Here is a 17752-nt window from a genome sequence, read left to right as displayed (position 1 = left end):
ATATATATTTATGTAGAAAGAGGATGCCTCAAAGGAGCTGGGGTATTCACAATTAACAGAATAAATTATAGTCTGGAGAAGCAACAGGAAAGTAACATTTATCTTACTCTCTGGCTCTAAAGTATGTGCTATTTTAAAAAACAGCCTCTGGTTGAGAACACAGTAGAGGAAACTATCTCAAAGGACACTCAGATATTAGTCATGACAAAGACAAAGAAGACATTCAGAAGAAATCAGGGATACTGGGCAGTTTGTTGACAACACAGAGGAAGGATTTGGGTAGGAAGGAAAAGATAAGGGATGGGCAAGAACAGACTTCCAGAACAGTCAGAAGGTTAGACTGGGTGAAAAAAAAAATGACTTCAAGGCAAAAGAGGAAAAAAAGGAATTCAAAGTAGGTGAAAATCAACACTGGTAATCTCAAAGTAAGCATTTAGTTTTAGTCTCAGGTCTCCAGTGCTCTCTGCTCTGCGGTATCCCAAGTTCCCAGAAGTACTCTACTAGGAAGCCTTCCCACCTTCCTCCTGCCAGTTAGACACACTTATCTGTGATCCTATAACACCCTATTGCCTATATCTATGATTTAACTCACATTCAATAATAAACTTTGGTTGAATTAATTAATGACTTACTATAACCTAAGTAGACTAGATATAAGAAAATAAACTGGAAATCAATTTAACAAAGAAATAGCATAGTAATTTTGCTTCTGAACTACTTAAAGAGCTGGCTTAAGATTCAAATAATATAAAATGGAGAATTATTTCTAGTTGATTTTGGTACAAGAAATATACTTACTGTACAACAAGCTGCTGGCACACAGTTCCATTCTCTGTTATCAGCTCATTCAGTTTTAATTCAAGGTGAACTTTACCCTGTAATGACAAAAATAAATAAACTGAGTAGTCTATTTTCTTGGAAAAAATATTAATTAAAAGTATATATTTTTTCCACATGGTGTTCATAGTATTTCATTACATGCTAACTAAATATTAGTGATCCCTAGCACATGGCTTTGCCCACATTAAATTCCTGTTAAATGACTAATAACCAAAAATGTACATCAAAATCTGAAAGAAGCAGTCAAATGCTTATATCAAACATGGTATTCAAATCTAAGAATTTTAAGCCCAGCTCAACAAATATCGGGCTGGCTAAAAAGTCCGTTACATTTTTTTTTTGTAAAATAAGAGACACATTTTCATTTTCCACCCAAATCTTAATTGATTTGGATATTATGAGTATCTCAGCTATCTCCAACATGGTTGAATGCTGATTATTCTCAATTAATGTCTTGATTTGATAGCTATCAACTTCAACTGGTCTACCTGACCGTGGAGCAACGTCCAGTGACAAATCTCCAGCACAAAACTTCACAAACTACTTTTGACAGTTTTTATCAGTCACAGAACCTTCCCCACACACTGCATAAATCTTTTCTTTGCATTTCAGCTGCATTTTCACATTTCTTGAAATGCTAAAGCATAATATGCAGAAAATGTTGCATATTTTCTTCCATCTTTAATATTAAAATGGCTACACAAAAATTCACCAATTTTGGTAAGATTTTTTAATGCACACTGATATGACAGCTGTCACAACACAATCTAACAAAATTGTTTTGAATGAAGTTAAAGACAACTAAGTGCTATTAGAGCCATCTAAGGGGAGAAAACAAATGCACTTTTTGGCCAACCCATTATTTATGTATCTTAAATATCACGGATTATGAAGAAAGATAACACTTGTATTTTAGAAAATTTTGAAATAAAAACTAATTATAAACATAGAATGCTTTTCCCAGAAAAGACAAATCATCAATAAGGGCACAGGCAGTATCATTAAAAGACAGAGACATCATACAATTCTAAAACAATAAAACTAAGTTAAAACTAGTAATGCAATTTGTCAACATTTTTCTTAGATAATAGATTTATGATATATCTACTATATTTTAGGAGGCACTGTGGGAATGGGTAGTAATTCATCCATGTATAACACACAGTTGCTGCTTATAAGACACTCACAATTTAGTTGGGGTGATAATAAAGGAAAGATAACACTACATGGCCAAGGTGTTGATGACAAAAATGGGAGAGTTCCCGCCAAGATGGAGGCATAGGTAGAAACCCTTCACTTCCTCGCACAACCAAAAGGAAGATAACCACCAATCTAAAAATAATAAATAACCAGAAATGCCGGAAAAATCAAAGTGCATGGAACTCATAAACAAGGAGTTAAAGAAACATTCACCAGAGCGGTAAGAGAGACCAAGATGGGCAACTCCGCGGGGGGAGAGGACCCCAGGACAAGGGGGAGGACTGAGGGGGCAGGGCAGCAGACGTGTGAGCAAGGCGGGGCTAGCACAGGAGACCCAGTGTACCGCAGAGGACCCCGGGAACGAGGCGGGGCTGGCTTAGAGGACCCAAGGCACAGCGAACCTAGGCACTGCGGCAGAGGGCAGGAGCAACGCGGCGCTGGTTTAGGGTACCTAAGGTACGGCGGCGGACCACGAGCGTGAGGTGGCACTGGCTTAGGGGACCCACAGCACAGTGGCGGACCGCGGCACGGCGGGGGACCGCGGCAGGGCAGCAGGCCGTGGGCATGCGGCGGAGCTGGCTTAGGAGACCCGCGGCATGGCGGCGGACCACGGGCGTGAGGCGGGGCTGACTTAGGGGATCCGAGGTACACCGGGGGTACTATGGGAGTGGTGGGGGCTGGCTTAGGGTACCCGCGGCACAGCGGCGGACCACGGGTGTGAGGCGGGGCTGACTTAGGGGACCTGAGGTACAGCGGAGGGGGGGGGGGCGAGGGGGAGGGGGACTATGGGAGTGAGTGGGGGGGCTGGCTTAGGGGACCCGTGGCAAAGCGGTGGACCACGCGAGCGAGGGCCGCTAGCTTAGGGGACCTGCGGCACAGCGGCGGACCACGGGCGTGAGGCGGGGCTGATTTAGGGGACCTGAGGTACAGCGGGGGGGGGGGGAGCACTATGGGAGTGAGGGGGGGCTGGCTTAGGGGACCCGTGGCAAGGCGGTGGACCACTGGAGTGAGGGGAGCTGGTTTAGGGGATCCGCGGCACGGCGGCGGACCACGGGCGTGAGGTAGAGGTAGCTTAGGGGACCCGCGGCACGGCGGCGGACCACGGGCGTGAGGCGGGGCTGGCTTAGGGGACCCGCGGCACGGCGGGGGACCACGGGCGTGAGGCGGGGCTGGTTTAGGGGACCCAGAGCACGGCGGGGGACCACGGGAGCGAGGGGAGCTGGCTTAGGGGACCTGCGGCACAGCGGCGGACCACGGGCGTGAGGCGGGGTTGACTTAGGGGACCTGAGGTACAGCGGGGGGCGGGGGGGGCGGGGAAGGACTATGGGAGTGAGGGGGGGGCTGGCTTAGGGGACCCGTGGCAAGGCAGTGGACCACTGGAGTGAGGGGAGCTGGTTTAGGGGATCCGCGGCACGGCGGTGGACCACGGGCGTGAGGCAGAGGTAGCTTAGGGGACCCGCGGCACGGTGGCGGACCACGGGCGTGAGGCGGGGCTGGCTTAGGGGACCCGCGGCACGGCGGCGGACCACGGGCGTGAGGCGGGGCTGGCTTAGGGCACCCGCGGCACGACGGGGGACCACGGGAGTGAGGCGGGGCTGGTTTGGGGGACCCAGAGCACGGCGGGGGACCACGGGAGTGAGGGGAGCTGGTTTAGGGGACCCGCATCACTGCAGCAGACCACGGGCGTGAGGTGGAGGTGGCTTAGGGGACCCGCAGCGCGAGGTGGGGCTGGTTTAGGGGACCCAGAGCACAGCGGGGGACCACGGGAGTGAGGGGAGCTGGCTTAGGGGGACCCGTGTCACAGCGGCGGACCACGGGCGTGAGGCGGAGCTGGCTTAGGGGACCCGTGGCACGGCGGTGGACCACAGGCGTGAGGCGGAGGTGGCTTAGGGGACCCGCAGCACAGTGGCGGTGGCGGATCGCGGGCGTGAGGCGAGGCTGGCTTAGGGGACCCGTGGCATGGCGGCGGTGGCGGACCATAGGCCTGAGGCAGAGCAGGCTTAGGGGACCACAGAGCGAGGCAGGGCTAGTTTAGGGGACCCACAGCATGGCGGGGGACCTGGGAACGAGGCGGGCTGGCTTAAGGGACCCGCGGCACAGCAGCAGACCACTGGCCTGCGGCAGGGCTGGCTTAGGAGACCTGCGGCACGGTGGCAGACCGCGGGCGTGAGGCAAGGGTACTGTGCTTTGTTTCATATAAAGGAATCAGAAGTATTGTTCATATTTTAGATGCTTAATATTAAGTGCATTTTAGGCAATAAAGTTTCCTCCTTGTATGTAGGTTAGCAGTCAATATTTTGTGCTTGCAGGCTTTCCTTAATAACTAAAAATATTATTTTCTTTGTCCTAATTTATAGACTTTGAGCACACCCCAGAGACTAACCAGTTCCGGAAGTGTTCTGATCGGGAGGCCGGACACCTCTGCATCAGTGATGGTCACTCAGATACAGCAGAAGCCACTGGCTGGATCCAAAGGTAAGAGTGCTGTTACAAGTTACTATTTTTAAAACTTTTTTTAAAAAAGCTTCAATAGAGTTACTGCCAAGATGGAGACATAGGTAGAAACCTTTTGCTTCCTCACACAACCAAAAGGAGGATAACCACCAATCTAAAATCAATAAGCAACCAGAAGTGCCAGAAAAAAATAAAACTGCATGGAACTCCAACAACCAAGGAGTTAAAAGAAACACTCACCAGATAGGCAGGAGGGCAGGACTGAGCAGCTGGGCAGTCAGAGGGGGCAGAGAGGACACCCCCCCCCCCAAAGGTGGCAGAGCGAGGCAGGGCTGTCTGAATGGGAAACTAGAGACACAAGCTAGCTATAAACTGTCGGCTGGGGTTTGCCAGGTTGGGGAAAACTCCCAGTCTCACAAGACAGAGTTCCTTGGAAAATGGGGATAGAGCAGAGCAAAGGAGCCATTGTTCCCTCTCTAACCCCTCCCCCACAGACAGCGCCACAAGGCAGCAAAGAGGGTTGCCCCGCCCTGGCAAATACCTAAGGCTCCACCCCCCTACAACATAAGAGGTGTGCAAAGACAAAGAAAAATGGCCCACATAGAACAATAGATCAAAACTCCAGAAAAAGAACTAAGCGGCAAGGAGGTAGCCAACCTCTCTGATGGAGAGTTTAAAACACTAGTAATCAGGATGCTCATTTCATTTTGCAATTTGGGTCGCAAAATGAAGAAGGAAGGTTACCCAAAGTGAAATAAAGCAAAATATACAGGGAACCAACAGTGAAGGGAAGGAAACTGGGACTCAAATCAATGATGCAGAACAAAAGGAAGAAATAAACATCCAAACGGAACAGAACAAACAAAAATTCAAAAAAATGAGGAGAGTCTTCAGAACGTCTGGGACAACTTTAAACATTCTAATATCCAAATCACAGGGGTGCCAGAAGAAGAATGAGAGCAAGAAGTTGAAAAATAATTTGAACAAATAATGAAGGAAAACTTCCCCAATCTGGCAAAGGAAATAGACTTTCAGGAAGCCCAGAGAGTCCCAAAGAAATTGGATCCAAAGAACAACACACAAAGGTGCATCATTGTTAAGTTACCCAAGATTAAAGATAAATAGAATCTTAAAAGCAGCAAGAGGAAAGGAGACAGGTACCTACAAAGGAGTTCCCACAAGACTGTCAGCTGATTTCTCAAAAGAAACCTAGCAGGCAAGAAGGGGCTGGAAAGAAGTATTCAAAATCATGCAAGCCAAGGACCTACATCCAAGATTACTCTATCCAGCAAAGCTATCATTTAGAATGGAAGGGCAGATAAAGTGCTTCCCAGATAAGGTCAAGTTAAAGGAGTTCACTGTTATTAGGCCCTTATTATATGAAATGTTAAAGGGATTTATTTTAGAATAGAATAAGATAAAAAACCATTAATGGTAAAATGGCAACAAACACAGCTATCAACAACTGAACCTAAAAACCAAAAACTAAGCAAACAACTAGAACAGGAACAGAATCACAGAAATGGAGATCACATGGAGGGTTTTCAGTGGGGAGGGGGAGGGGAAGAATGAGGGGGGAGGTACAGGGAATAAGAAGCATAATTGGTAGGTATAAAATAGATGAGGAGAGCTTAAGAATGGTATAGGAAACAGAGAAGTCAAAGAACTTACCTGTACAACCCATGGACATAAACTAAGGGGGGGGGGGAAGCTGGAGGTTTGGGGGATGCAGGGCAAAGGGGAGATTAAGGGGGGAAAATTGAGAAAACTGTAACAGCATAATCAATAAAATATACTTGAAAAGAAGTACAACTAGGTAGTTACAGAATAGCCATGGGGATGTAAAGTACAGTATAGGAAATGGAGTAGTCAAAGAACTTATAGGCATGACCCATGGGCAATGGTGTGGGGATTGTCTGAAGGAGTGGGGGAGGTGCTGGGTGGAGGGAGATGAAGGGGGAAAAATTGGGACAACTGTAATAGCATAATCATTAAAATATAATTTTAAAAATTAAAAAAATATCACACTGAAAACAAAGGAATACTTTCTTAAATAGCCATTAATATGAATTTTAAAAAACTCAGTAGTATAAATTTAAAACAAAGTATCAATGTCTTAAGAAACAAAGGTTTAAGAATAACATAATCCAAAACTTGGTGATGAGCAATTCTAAAGTGCCTATGAGCCATTCTGAACTAGTTAAGAATCCAGTGCTGGATTACCTCCACCCAGCTGACAAAAAGACCAATTCCCCCAGTGCCAACTGGATACTGCAGGAGTGTGATGCTTAGGGGCTGATGATGTAAGTAGTTTCATTAGAGGCAAGAAAGTTCATTATTTAGTCACTGTTGCTTTTGGGAACAACCCCTTTCCAGTATCCTTTCACAGAAATCTAACCTGATCAACCTCAATATTTTAAGGGAATCTGTTACACAAGAGTGAATCTGAGGTCTACTACACGCAAAGCTCAAAGTTAGATAGATAATAAGTGATAAGCAATAAATATTGATGGGTTTTAACCCAAAAGTCTGCATAAGAAAGCTAAGCTCCAAAGAAAGGCACCAGTGGTAGTAAAATTAGTAGTTAGATGAATTTAGAATTAAACAAATCTTACATTAAAAATCTAGGCACAAATATTTATAACATCATATATAATTTATAAAATACATCTTTTGTTACTCCTGTATTTACTATCCACAACCCCTGCTATCCACAAGTGACTTTGAAGAGGTCCATGATCTGTAGTAATATGTAATATTACCCAAGTAGAATTTTTAATCATGTTTGTTGTCACACGGGCATGTATGTGTCACTTAGTGAACCTAGCCAATTGTACCAACATTTGCATATCAAAACAGTTTTACTATTTACATGTGTGCATTTTATGGTAGAAACTGTACATTAATAAGGCACTACCAATGGTCTCTTGAGAAATGTACAGAATCTCTGTTTCTAAGACAATAAAAACTGTTAGAATAGAGAAAAAGCATAATTTTATTCACAATTCATAGCACTATATCAAGTAAAGCCTAGAAATAAAAAGATATTTAATAGGATTCCATCAGGAATCATTATCATTTGAGTCAGAGCCTAAAGGACTTATTCATTACTCCCACTGGCTGTTAATGTGACATTCCTCTGGCATTAGTCAACAATAACGTGATTGTATATTAACCTGGTCAAGAAAGAGGGGGTACAGAACAGGAGACAAGACACATACTATTAGTGTGTAACACTAAAATTAAAAAGCATGAGTTAAATTAAGGAAAGTATAATTTCTAAACTGTAAAACAGTACCTCATTGTATACTTTAACATGGAAATACGTACATAATACTTAGTAAAAAAACAAGTTGCAAAATAGGCTATGTAAGTTTAATTTATAAAAATGAAATATACTCTACACATATCACTACATAAAATTACTACAAGTCAATCTACTTAAACATTGAGAGAAGTTACCTTTTGTTGGTAGGATTTCAGATTTTTTAAATGTTTGTATTTTTTAAATGTTCATTTAGATTTTTTAAGTTTCTACTACCAATGTGTGTTACTTTTTATCAAAGAAACAAGAGCAAAAAGTTTATTGAATTACTTGAAGCTACTTTTCAGGGTTAGAAACCTAAATCTGTAAACACTGTAGAAAATGTATTTGGTATTCTTTAATACATTACACAAAAGTTCAGTTTTACTTACATCTGTTATCATTTTGTGTATTTGGATTGTAGCAAAACAAGTTTTTTTGTTGTTTGTTTTTTGAAAGGGCAGTTATGAGTTCAGCAAAACATACCCTTTGAAGCCAGGGATAGTGGATAATGATAGCCATATGATACAATTCTGGCCAATGAGATATAAAAACAGGAGCTGCTGGTGGGGCATCCAAAGAAGCTTGTTGAATGGGATTTCCTAACTTCAGCAGTGGCTGGAGATGCTAAACTTAAAGTTTTCCACAGTCTCATGGTGCTGAGCACATAAAAATTACAGTCCAGGGTCCACCAAGATAGTAAACACCCAGGCTTTCTGTTGGAACCTCTAAAAGACTATGCCTGAGTTGTAAGAATGAACAACAAAAATGAGCCCTTACAAAGACTAAAACCTAGCCTGAAATCAGTTGAATCCCTAACTGGAATAAGGTAAACTGCCTCTAATCTATGCCCATGCCAAAAGCAAAAGTAAATCTCAGGAGAAAGAAAAAAAATCCAGGGCTTCAAATTATCTCTAAAATATTTCGTATTTCAGTGTCTAGCACTCCATCAAAAATTACTAAGCATGCCAGAAGATAACACCAGAAACAAAAAACTGGCAAAAAGCAGTAGACTTACAGATGTAGATGTTGGAGTTAACTGACAGAGGTTAAAAAGCCATTTAAAAATATTTTTAAGATAAAAAACGAAATGAAAAAACCTAGCAATTAAATGGACACTATAAGATGTATCAAATGAAAAATTTAGAATTAAGCAATAAAATAACCAAAATGAGGATATATTCAACAGAAGATTATCCATGGCTAAAAAAAAAGGACGGGTAAATGGGAGATAGATTAGTCAGTAGAAAATATCCACAAATGAAGCAGAGAAAGAGAGAATAAGGGGTATAGCAAAATGGGTATATTATTCATGTAATTATAGTCTCAGGAGAGAGAAGTAAGAATAGGTAAGGAAAAAAACAGATAAAGAGATAATTGCCTGGAATTTTCCAAAACTGAGCAATGATCATAAGGCAAAGATTCAACAGCCCCCAGGAACACTCAAATAGGATAAATATAAAGAAAACCACTCATAGGCACAGCATAGTAAAGTATGAAAGTATAAGATAAAGAGAAAATCCTAAAAGTAACAAACAAAAAACAAGTCATAGCCTACAAAGAAGAAACAGTAAGACTGACAAGGAATTATGTTTGATCAGAAACATGTAATGTGATCTGATCTACAACTACTTTCTTATCCAATATCTAAGGGAGATTCAATGACAAAATAATATAGCATTTATGTATGTCAGAAAACAATGGAAGATCAAATATCTGGTAATAACTATACTCCCTACTTTTAATTAAATCCAAATTCTTAAAAGATGATTCTATATGTATTCAATAGCATTAATTATGTTAGGTTGGTATACGCAACAGCGCCACACCAATTTGTATTAGCATATTTAGGAAATTATCCTGGCACTATCTGAAGGTTTAATATTTTATATACCAACTTTATTTCGATTACTTTTATAAAAATATCACACAGAAAAATCTGGGATTATTTTAATTTTAAATTATATTACTCTTGGTACCCTAGAAAGAAGATATGTGAATTTCTGCATAGAGTTTGGAAAGCTCAGATGAATATAGGCATGTGAGCACAATACAATGCACACAAATGCATGCATTTAAATCCTCGAGTCTAAACATTTTTTAAGTTTTTCTCACAAAACACTAAATTTTAACAATATTCCACAGAAGAGAACTCTGTATATTTCAACGGGTAAAAAGCATTTTTTATAAGAAGGGAAATATCGGCCCCTGGCTGGTGTAGCTCAATGGATTGAGCTCGGGCTGTGAACCAAAGTGTCGCAGGTTCGATTCCCAGCCAGGGTACATACCTGGGTTGCAGGCCATGACTCCCAGCAACCGCACATTGATGTTTCTCTCCCTCTCTCTCTCCCTCCCTTCCCTCTCTAAAAAAAATAAATAAATAAAATCTTAAAAAAAAAAAAAAAAAAAAAAAAAAGAAGGGAAATATCCAAACTTTTAGATTTGACACATGTCTTCATATATAGTAATTAAATCTATAAATCATTTTGGATGCAACTACCTGTCAGATAAAAAGACTAAAGATATTACTGTCTCTTATTTATGTATGGATAGATTTATTTTTTCTTCATAGAGAAGTATTTATTAGGGTTTAGAAGTCTCATTCCTTTATTATTTCATGTTAACAAATTTACAAATGAATTTTTAAAAAAATCAACCTGTGATATTCAATATGTTTTAATGGCATGTAAAAAACCAACTTATATTATTAGCTATAATCGATGCATTTCTTTTTTAATGCTCGTTTAAAGAGGGAGGACAAAGGCCATATTTCAAAAGAAATATTATAAAACAATAACTTATGGCATGTTACAGAAATTCAAGATGAGCTTATTGGTAAGGACTTATTAACTAATTACATCAAAAGGATGTGATTGACAGTATATATGGAATTACTGCTTGTACAAGTTGTGTGAGACAAACACCCTTTATTAATGGGAGCACCAACTTCTCCACATGAGAAGTTTCATCAGTCTTACGTAAAGACATGTTCTTTATCATAGCACCTAAGAAATAAATAAAGGAAAAATACTTAGTTTCTTATGTGTTCCAGGACAAAATAGCTAATGACATAGATACAGATCACCACAGCCAAAGAGAATTTAAAGGAAGAGGCACCAACACCAAGTGAAGTAGGATGATGACCAGAAACTAGAGATGAGATTGCTTGAAAAAGAAGAGAGTGCTCAACAATATCAAAAGCTGCTGGAAAGTTGTGTAAGAGGAGGACTGAAAAATGTCCACTAGACTTAGTGACACAATGTCATAGGTGTAACACCAGTGAGAGCTGTTTGTGCTCTCTCTCTCTCTGACCAACTGTGGGGTCTGAAGGCAGCTTAGAGTGGGTTGAGAAGAGAATAGTTCAATACAGAAAAACTGCCAAAGTGTTAGAAAGTGTACTTATGAAATATTAATAATATCTTAAATGTTTGAAGAGAAAATTAAAAATAATTAACATTATTAAAAGCAGTAATAAAGCATTTGGGAAACAAGTCCAGATAAGAGGTGAAAGCTCTGAAATTTTCAACAACCCATCTTTTACCACTATTGGGATCTTTTCATTTCAGGGCTAAATTATGTTTTCTCATGTTACTGAAATTGAAGGGAATCCTTTATACTGAAGTTCTCATTTCACAGATGAAGACCCTTGAACAACTATAGGATAGCAACTATTTTGGGTACAAGTGCCTGCTAGTGGTACCGCTAGGAAATCAAACATCTTTTCCCTCTGAAGTAGAGATACTGATCACTTTTCTACCCAAATCCCTTTCATGGGAAACATGCCTACCCAAAGTCCAAAATAGACTTTTCTGCAGTGACTTTACCCCCCCATGTCATATCAAATCATACTGCAGTGGACATGTGATCCATATTTGGCCAAATTCTCTCTCTAAATTGTGGCAGAGAAATGAGATCTTAGAGAATGAGGCTGCTATTTGGCTATATGGTCATGTAGACTCAAAGGCTGATGTGGCCTTTTTTTTTTTTTTCAAGCTGTTAAGAGATTAGACAACGTAGAAAGCACAGGGAGAGATGTCTCATCAGACATACAAAAAGAGTACAGTGGAATCTCATCATCTAGTATTTTTCCTTCTCTTTCATTTTGCAAAGTGAGTAGTTAATGAAAGATAGAAAACATTAATTATTCACATTACAAAATGAAAGAGAAAGAAAAAATACTATTGAAACAGTGAGCATAAGAGTAGAGAGAAATGAATCAGTGGATCTCAGTTCCCATGTGCCTCTTGCAGTATCTTGCTCAATGAATGGAAGTTTGAGGATATAGTATATATTTTAACTTCATCCTGGCCTCAAATTCAAGCTAGCTGTTTTATGTAATGGTCAACCAGAAACAAACCAAATACCCAACATTTTATTGTACTTTATGAGAAAAAATTAAAGTCTTCCAAAAGCGGTTTTGACTAACTTGTATCTAGTTTATTATTTTAAGAACCTGACCTCCACTTAAGATGTAGCTCCTCTGTAAATGGCTGACAACTTTCTAACTCCTAACTGGTCAAATTGAAGTTCCTGTAATTATACTCCAAGAAGTTTCCTAGGAACCTTTGAATGCCTCTTCCTTTTCCTTTGAGTTTATTTCAGTAGGCTCTGTTCCTTATACTTAGATGTTCCCTAAGAGATAACTCCTAATAATCTCTGTTGAGGTCTTTTTATGGCCAATAGTATAGAATAATGAAAGGCAGTAAAGCACTGTGGTTAAGAGTTTTAGAATCACACCAGATCTCTACTGTAATCATGGTTCCTTCACTTAATTAGTGCTGTGACTTTGGAGACATCATTTAACCTCTATGAAACTATTTTCCATACCTGTAAAATAGAGATAATGCTACCTATACCTTGTAACACAAATTTGAAGATAACATGAGATCATGTATATTAAGTACTTAGTACTGTGCTTTGGTATAGACTGTTATAATTACTAATAGTAATTATTAGATGGAATTCCTGCTGAACTCAATCTTATAGCTTTTTCCTATGGCCCCATCAATAACTTGCATATCCATGATATTTTTGTAAAATTTTATAAATGTTATGCAAGTGAATGATTTATTAAAAAGTAAGATTTGTATGAATCACAGACTGCTTTTCTATGTTTCTAGATTCACAAAGTTAATTTACTATTCTTAGATCAGTTTTGGGGCCAAATAAGAATATACCCAATGGTATTTATATGAACCTGCAAAGTGTTATGCGTTCTTCCTACCTCCTAAATTTCATTTTCAATACTCAGTAAGTCTTTTAAATACTGAGTAAGTATAATTTAAGAAAAAAGCTATAAAGGTTATACTCATGTTTATGAAAATAACTCAAGAGCAAATGTTGACATTATATCTAACAGTTAAATGCTGTTTCCAGACTTTTCATCTTCCAGAAATGAGTTTTATGTATACCATCAAATAAAATCCTGTTACTTATTAGTAGTTTATGAATTATATAAAGAGTATTATTATAAAGGCATTTCTATTTTTGAGAACTAAGGCCCTTAAATCCTTTAGAAAATTTATATTGGTCATAAGAATGAATTTTATTAACTGCATCTTAAAATAACCTTCAAATTTCATTTTAGACCAAATTCTTAAAGCCTGTTCTTACCTTGCTTTTTGTTAAAACTTGAATTTAAAACTTTTGTATCTGCCTTTTCATAAAGGTGTATTAGGGAAATGGCCACCTGATCAACTGGGAGTAAACAGGTATTTTACATTTGGATAGCATTTAACAGCTTTCAAAATACTCTTAAAGGTATCTATTTCACTTAAATTTCACATCATGTGAATCAACACAGCAACTTTTATTTCTATTCTATAAAAATAAAATTCAGTCAGTAAAGTAACCACATATGAAAATTAGAACCTAAATTTTCTAACTTCTAGTTTAAAGCCCTTTCTACTTCATCACATTGCCTGTTACCTGGATCATTTACCATACTGTGTATAATTGGGATTTGAATAACAGTAATTGTCAAATGGAAGGAAAAGAACCTTAAAATGGGGTACAATAGCTAAAACAGGAAAATCTGAAATTATATTTTGTACTTAAGAAGAGGTTTTAGTATACCAGTACTTAATTTTTAGAGAATTTAATCAAAGAATGCTTGAGAAGTTATAAGGAAATAGACACACAGGCACTTTATTTGCAAATATCTGTGGGTGTGTGCACAGCACTTTTTTCTTCTCTTAAACTTGAGTCACAGTAGCAAATTATAGCCTCTCTTAGAGAGGAAGAATTCTGCTTGCAATTATGCCTTCGGGACATGGTTTCACAATCCTTATCGTATTTTATAAATAAATAGGGTTATTAAAAAAAGGATTCTTTTTAGATAGAAATAACAATTTCTAAGAAAAACTCAGGTTTTCCAGAAACAAACAAAGTATGACACATTGCTAAATATCTGTCTTTACTCACTCATAGAATTTGTAAGACCTCTTATTTTGGCAAGAGGAAAGAAAAGCTTTAAAAAGAGTAATGATCCCCTTTGAAATAAAGGAAAGGTGAACAATATGAAGGGTCGGTATGAGAATAAAGGTGCTGTATTGGTGAGCTCAGGCATGGTTTTGAATGAAGAGCATTTTCCTAGGTCTACTTTACTAGAAAGGAAAGTAAAAGCATCCTGGTCAGAACAGTTGAAGTCACAGACATCTAGAAATTCTCCTCAAAGAGTTAATAATACACATTTTTCCTTTAAAACTTTTCCCCCATCTAGCCCTAACCATTGTGGCTCAGTTGGTTGGGTGTTATTCCACAAACCAAAGGGTCACCAGTTCAATACCAATCAGGGCATGTGTCTCCAGTCCCATGCAAGAGGGCACACAATAAACGGGCAACCAATAAAGGTTTCTCTCTCACATCAATGTTTTGCTCCCTCTCTCTCCCTTCCTCCCCTTCTCTCTAAAAATACATAAATAAAATCTTTAAAAAATAAATAAAACTTTCCTCCCCATCTAAATAAACTTTAATAATTTGCTCCTGTGACTGATACAAAAGAACAAAGGGGAAAAAACCTCCCAATATAACTTCCCCATACACATACAAGCAAGTATGTTATTCTTGAATTCATGTGGCAAGACATTTCCTTGTAGCTACTTATTAACCAAAGTTCTAAAATATATGGTGCCAGAATTTAAAATAAGGTATAATAAGTTCTAAGTATGTGAACTAGTATAATCCATTTTCACTCATTTTCCGTGTGACAATCTCCTATATCACAAGTCTTAATATTTACCTGAACCTCTGAATTGGAGTCAACAGGCTGTAGTGAAAACCAAGTTTCTTTACCACTGTGGTTACACAAGTCTTCTTTTTTGATGGCTACTTTTCCTGTAGGAAATAAGTACAAGAATATGAGGAAACATTTCATATAATCTTTAGTGCTATTATAATACTTTGTAGAAAACATTTTAAAACAACATACCTATTGACATTAAAAATTCACTTTTACAAAGTATTTTTCTATATTCTAAAGAAGAAAATGTGCTTTTTTTTTCCCTTGTCCCTTGGCAGGCCCTCCTCTAGGTCATTTTATAGCAGGGGGTTTCACAAAAACTCAGTGCAACTGCATTTTTTAGTAGTTAATTCAGATTCAGTTTTTACCCCAAGTACAATCAGTCTAAAAAGTACTATCAATGTATTTATACAATATAGTGCAAACTAATCCTTCCAATTCTTTAATGCTATGAATAAACTGTGTTTTATATCTGCATTTAATAAGAGTTTATAAGCCCCAGTTAAGAGAAAAATAAAAACATTATACATCACTAACAATATTGAAAATTGACTTGAAAATTATGGGCGATTAAAGTAATAATTTTATTCAAATTTTGCTTTTATCGAAATATTGCAAACACTACTTATGCTGCTTCAATGCACATACACACACAAAATCAAGGCAGCTCCTGAAAGACCTCTACCTCTGAGAAAGATATAATACAATGAATAAAGTAGTATGAAGAGGAAGAAACAAAAATGTTCTTATTATAATGAAGTATTTGCCATGTTGGTGCAAAGTATTTCCTTCCTCAATTCAAGTTTTAAGAAGTAGACATAGTTTTGCATACGACTGACAATTTATTTGAAGATTCTATACAAAAACTTCAACAAAGGATATACACTAACAGTCAAAAAGTTTCCTTTCTCCTACCAAACAAGAATTTTCATTTTAAGTGCCCTAATTATACTTAAAGGGTACCTTCCACTTATGACCTATCCTGGTTTTTTAGTTCAACATTTGAAAACTTTTAGAAAACAGTATGCCAGTTTTTGTGTATCAAGTGAAAAGGAAAAGCAAGACAGGAAAACAGACAAAGGACTATCTTTGAAATTTTATTCTGGAATTAGATTATGGTGATGGTTACGCAACTCTGAGAATATACTAAAAACCACTGTATGGTACACTTTATTTATTTTTAAATTTTTATTTATTAATTTGAGTGTGAGAGAGAGAGAGAAGCATCAATTTGTTATTCTACTTATATATGCATTCATTTGGTTGATTCTTATATGTGCCCTAACCAGGGATTGAACCTGCAATCTTGGTGAATCAGGATGATGCTCTAACCAACTGAGCTACCTGGTCGGGGCCTTGTATGGTACACTTTAAAAGGGTGAGTTTTATGGTATGTGAGTTACACCTCAATAAAGCTATTAATTAAAGTGTTTAAACAAATTAAATTTTTAAAAAAGATTTTATTTATTTATTTTTAGAGAGAGGGGAAGGGAGGGAGAAAGAGAGCGAGAGAAACATCACTGTGTGATTGCCTCTCATGCACCCGCTACTGGGGACTTAGCCCGCAACCCAGGCGTGTGTCCTGATTGGGAATTGAACTGGTGACCCTTTGGTTTGCAGTCTGGTATTCAATCCACTGAGCTACACCAGCCAGGGCTATTTATTTATTTTTAGAGAGAGGAGAGGGAGAGAAACATCCATCAGTTGCTTCTCACATGCACCCTAACCTGGGGACCAAACTCGCAACCTAGGCACATGCCCTGACAGGGAATCAAACTTATGACACATCGCTTCACAGGATGATGCCCAACCAACTGACTCACACTGGTCAGGGCCACATTAAAAAATTTTTTTAAAGATTTTATTTTTAGAGAGAGGAGAAGGGAAGGTGAAAGAAAGGGAGAGAAACATCAATGTGCAAGAGAAACATTAACTGGTTGCCTCTCACACACCTCCAACTGGGGACCTGGCCCACAACTCAGGCATGTGCTCTGACCAGGAATTGAACTGGCAACCTTTCAGTTCACGGGCTAGCACTCAGTCCACTGAGCCACACACCAGCCAGGGCCATACTAAAATTTTTGATAAGCTTGTCTTTCCAGTCATGACTGAAACTCAAACTATAAACACTAACTATATATGTGTATGGTTTTAAGGAAAGTATTAATATACAGCTACTTTTATTTTCATTAGAGTGGCAGCCCAAAAGAGAACTACTGAAATAACCCAAATGAGAACTACTGAAAATTTATCAGCTATATTTATTAACATCTGTAAAATTGTTAAATTAAGAAATTAGGCCTCATGACAAGCATGAATCTTTCGAAATTTCTTATAAATATATTGGATGACATCTAATGTGAAGGTCAAAATCTTCATGTAAATATATAGCATTTATAATTCATTCAGATATAATAGGAAATGACATTAGGAAAATAATATATTTCAGCCTTTGGGGGACATTGAATTTAAGATACAAAATAATGAAAAAAAGAGAAATTCAGTAATATCCATTACTGAATATACAGATTATGAGCAAGTACAGAATTCAAGCATTAACTTGAACACCCAAATATTCTTTGTGTTGCTAAAGGACTTTAGGTTAAGAGCAATATCATACAAATCTCTTGATATGTTTACCTATAGATTTTATCAAATTCCTAGCAAATCAATATAATACTAATTGAAAGAATGGCTTAGGATTCAGAAATATG

General features: G+C 38.5%; 1 protein-coding gene and 1 long non-coding RNA gene across 2 annotated transcripts in view; one reads left to right on the top strand and one right to left on the bottom strand.

The window, feature by feature from the left end:
- Positions 1-17752, bottom strand: part of RASA2 (RAS p21 protein activator 2) — a 123567-nt gene that overhangs the window by 67414 nt on the left and 38401 nt on the right. The window contains 2 exon segments of the mRNA XM_036030739.1: positions 799-875; positions 15039-15133. Of these exon segments, the coding sequence (XP_035886632.1) occupies positions 799-875; positions 15039-15133 (172 nt within the window).
- LOC118501620 overlaps positions 2337-17752 on the top strand; it is a 92246-nt gene continuing 76830 nt past the window's right edge. The window contains exons 1-2 of the long non-coding RNA XR_004904254.1: positions 2337-2685; positions 4398-4515. This is a non-coding gene — a long non-coding RNA (uncharacterized LOC118501620). The remainder of the gene's footprint in view (positions 2686-4397; positions 4516-17752) is intronic.

Source organism: Phyllostomus discolor, chromosome 7 (assembly GCF_004126475.2).
Source record: "Phyllostomus discolor isolate MPI-MPIP mPhyDis1 chromosome 7, mPhyDis1.pri.v3, whole genome shotgun sequence".
NCBI classification, from domain to species: domain Eukaryota; kingdom Metazoa; phylum Chordata; class Mammalia; order Chiroptera; family Phyllostomidae; genus Phyllostomus; species Phyllostomus discolor.
Note: the sequence above shows the minus strand (reverse complement) of the source record. Positions and strands in the feature narration are given on the sequence as shown.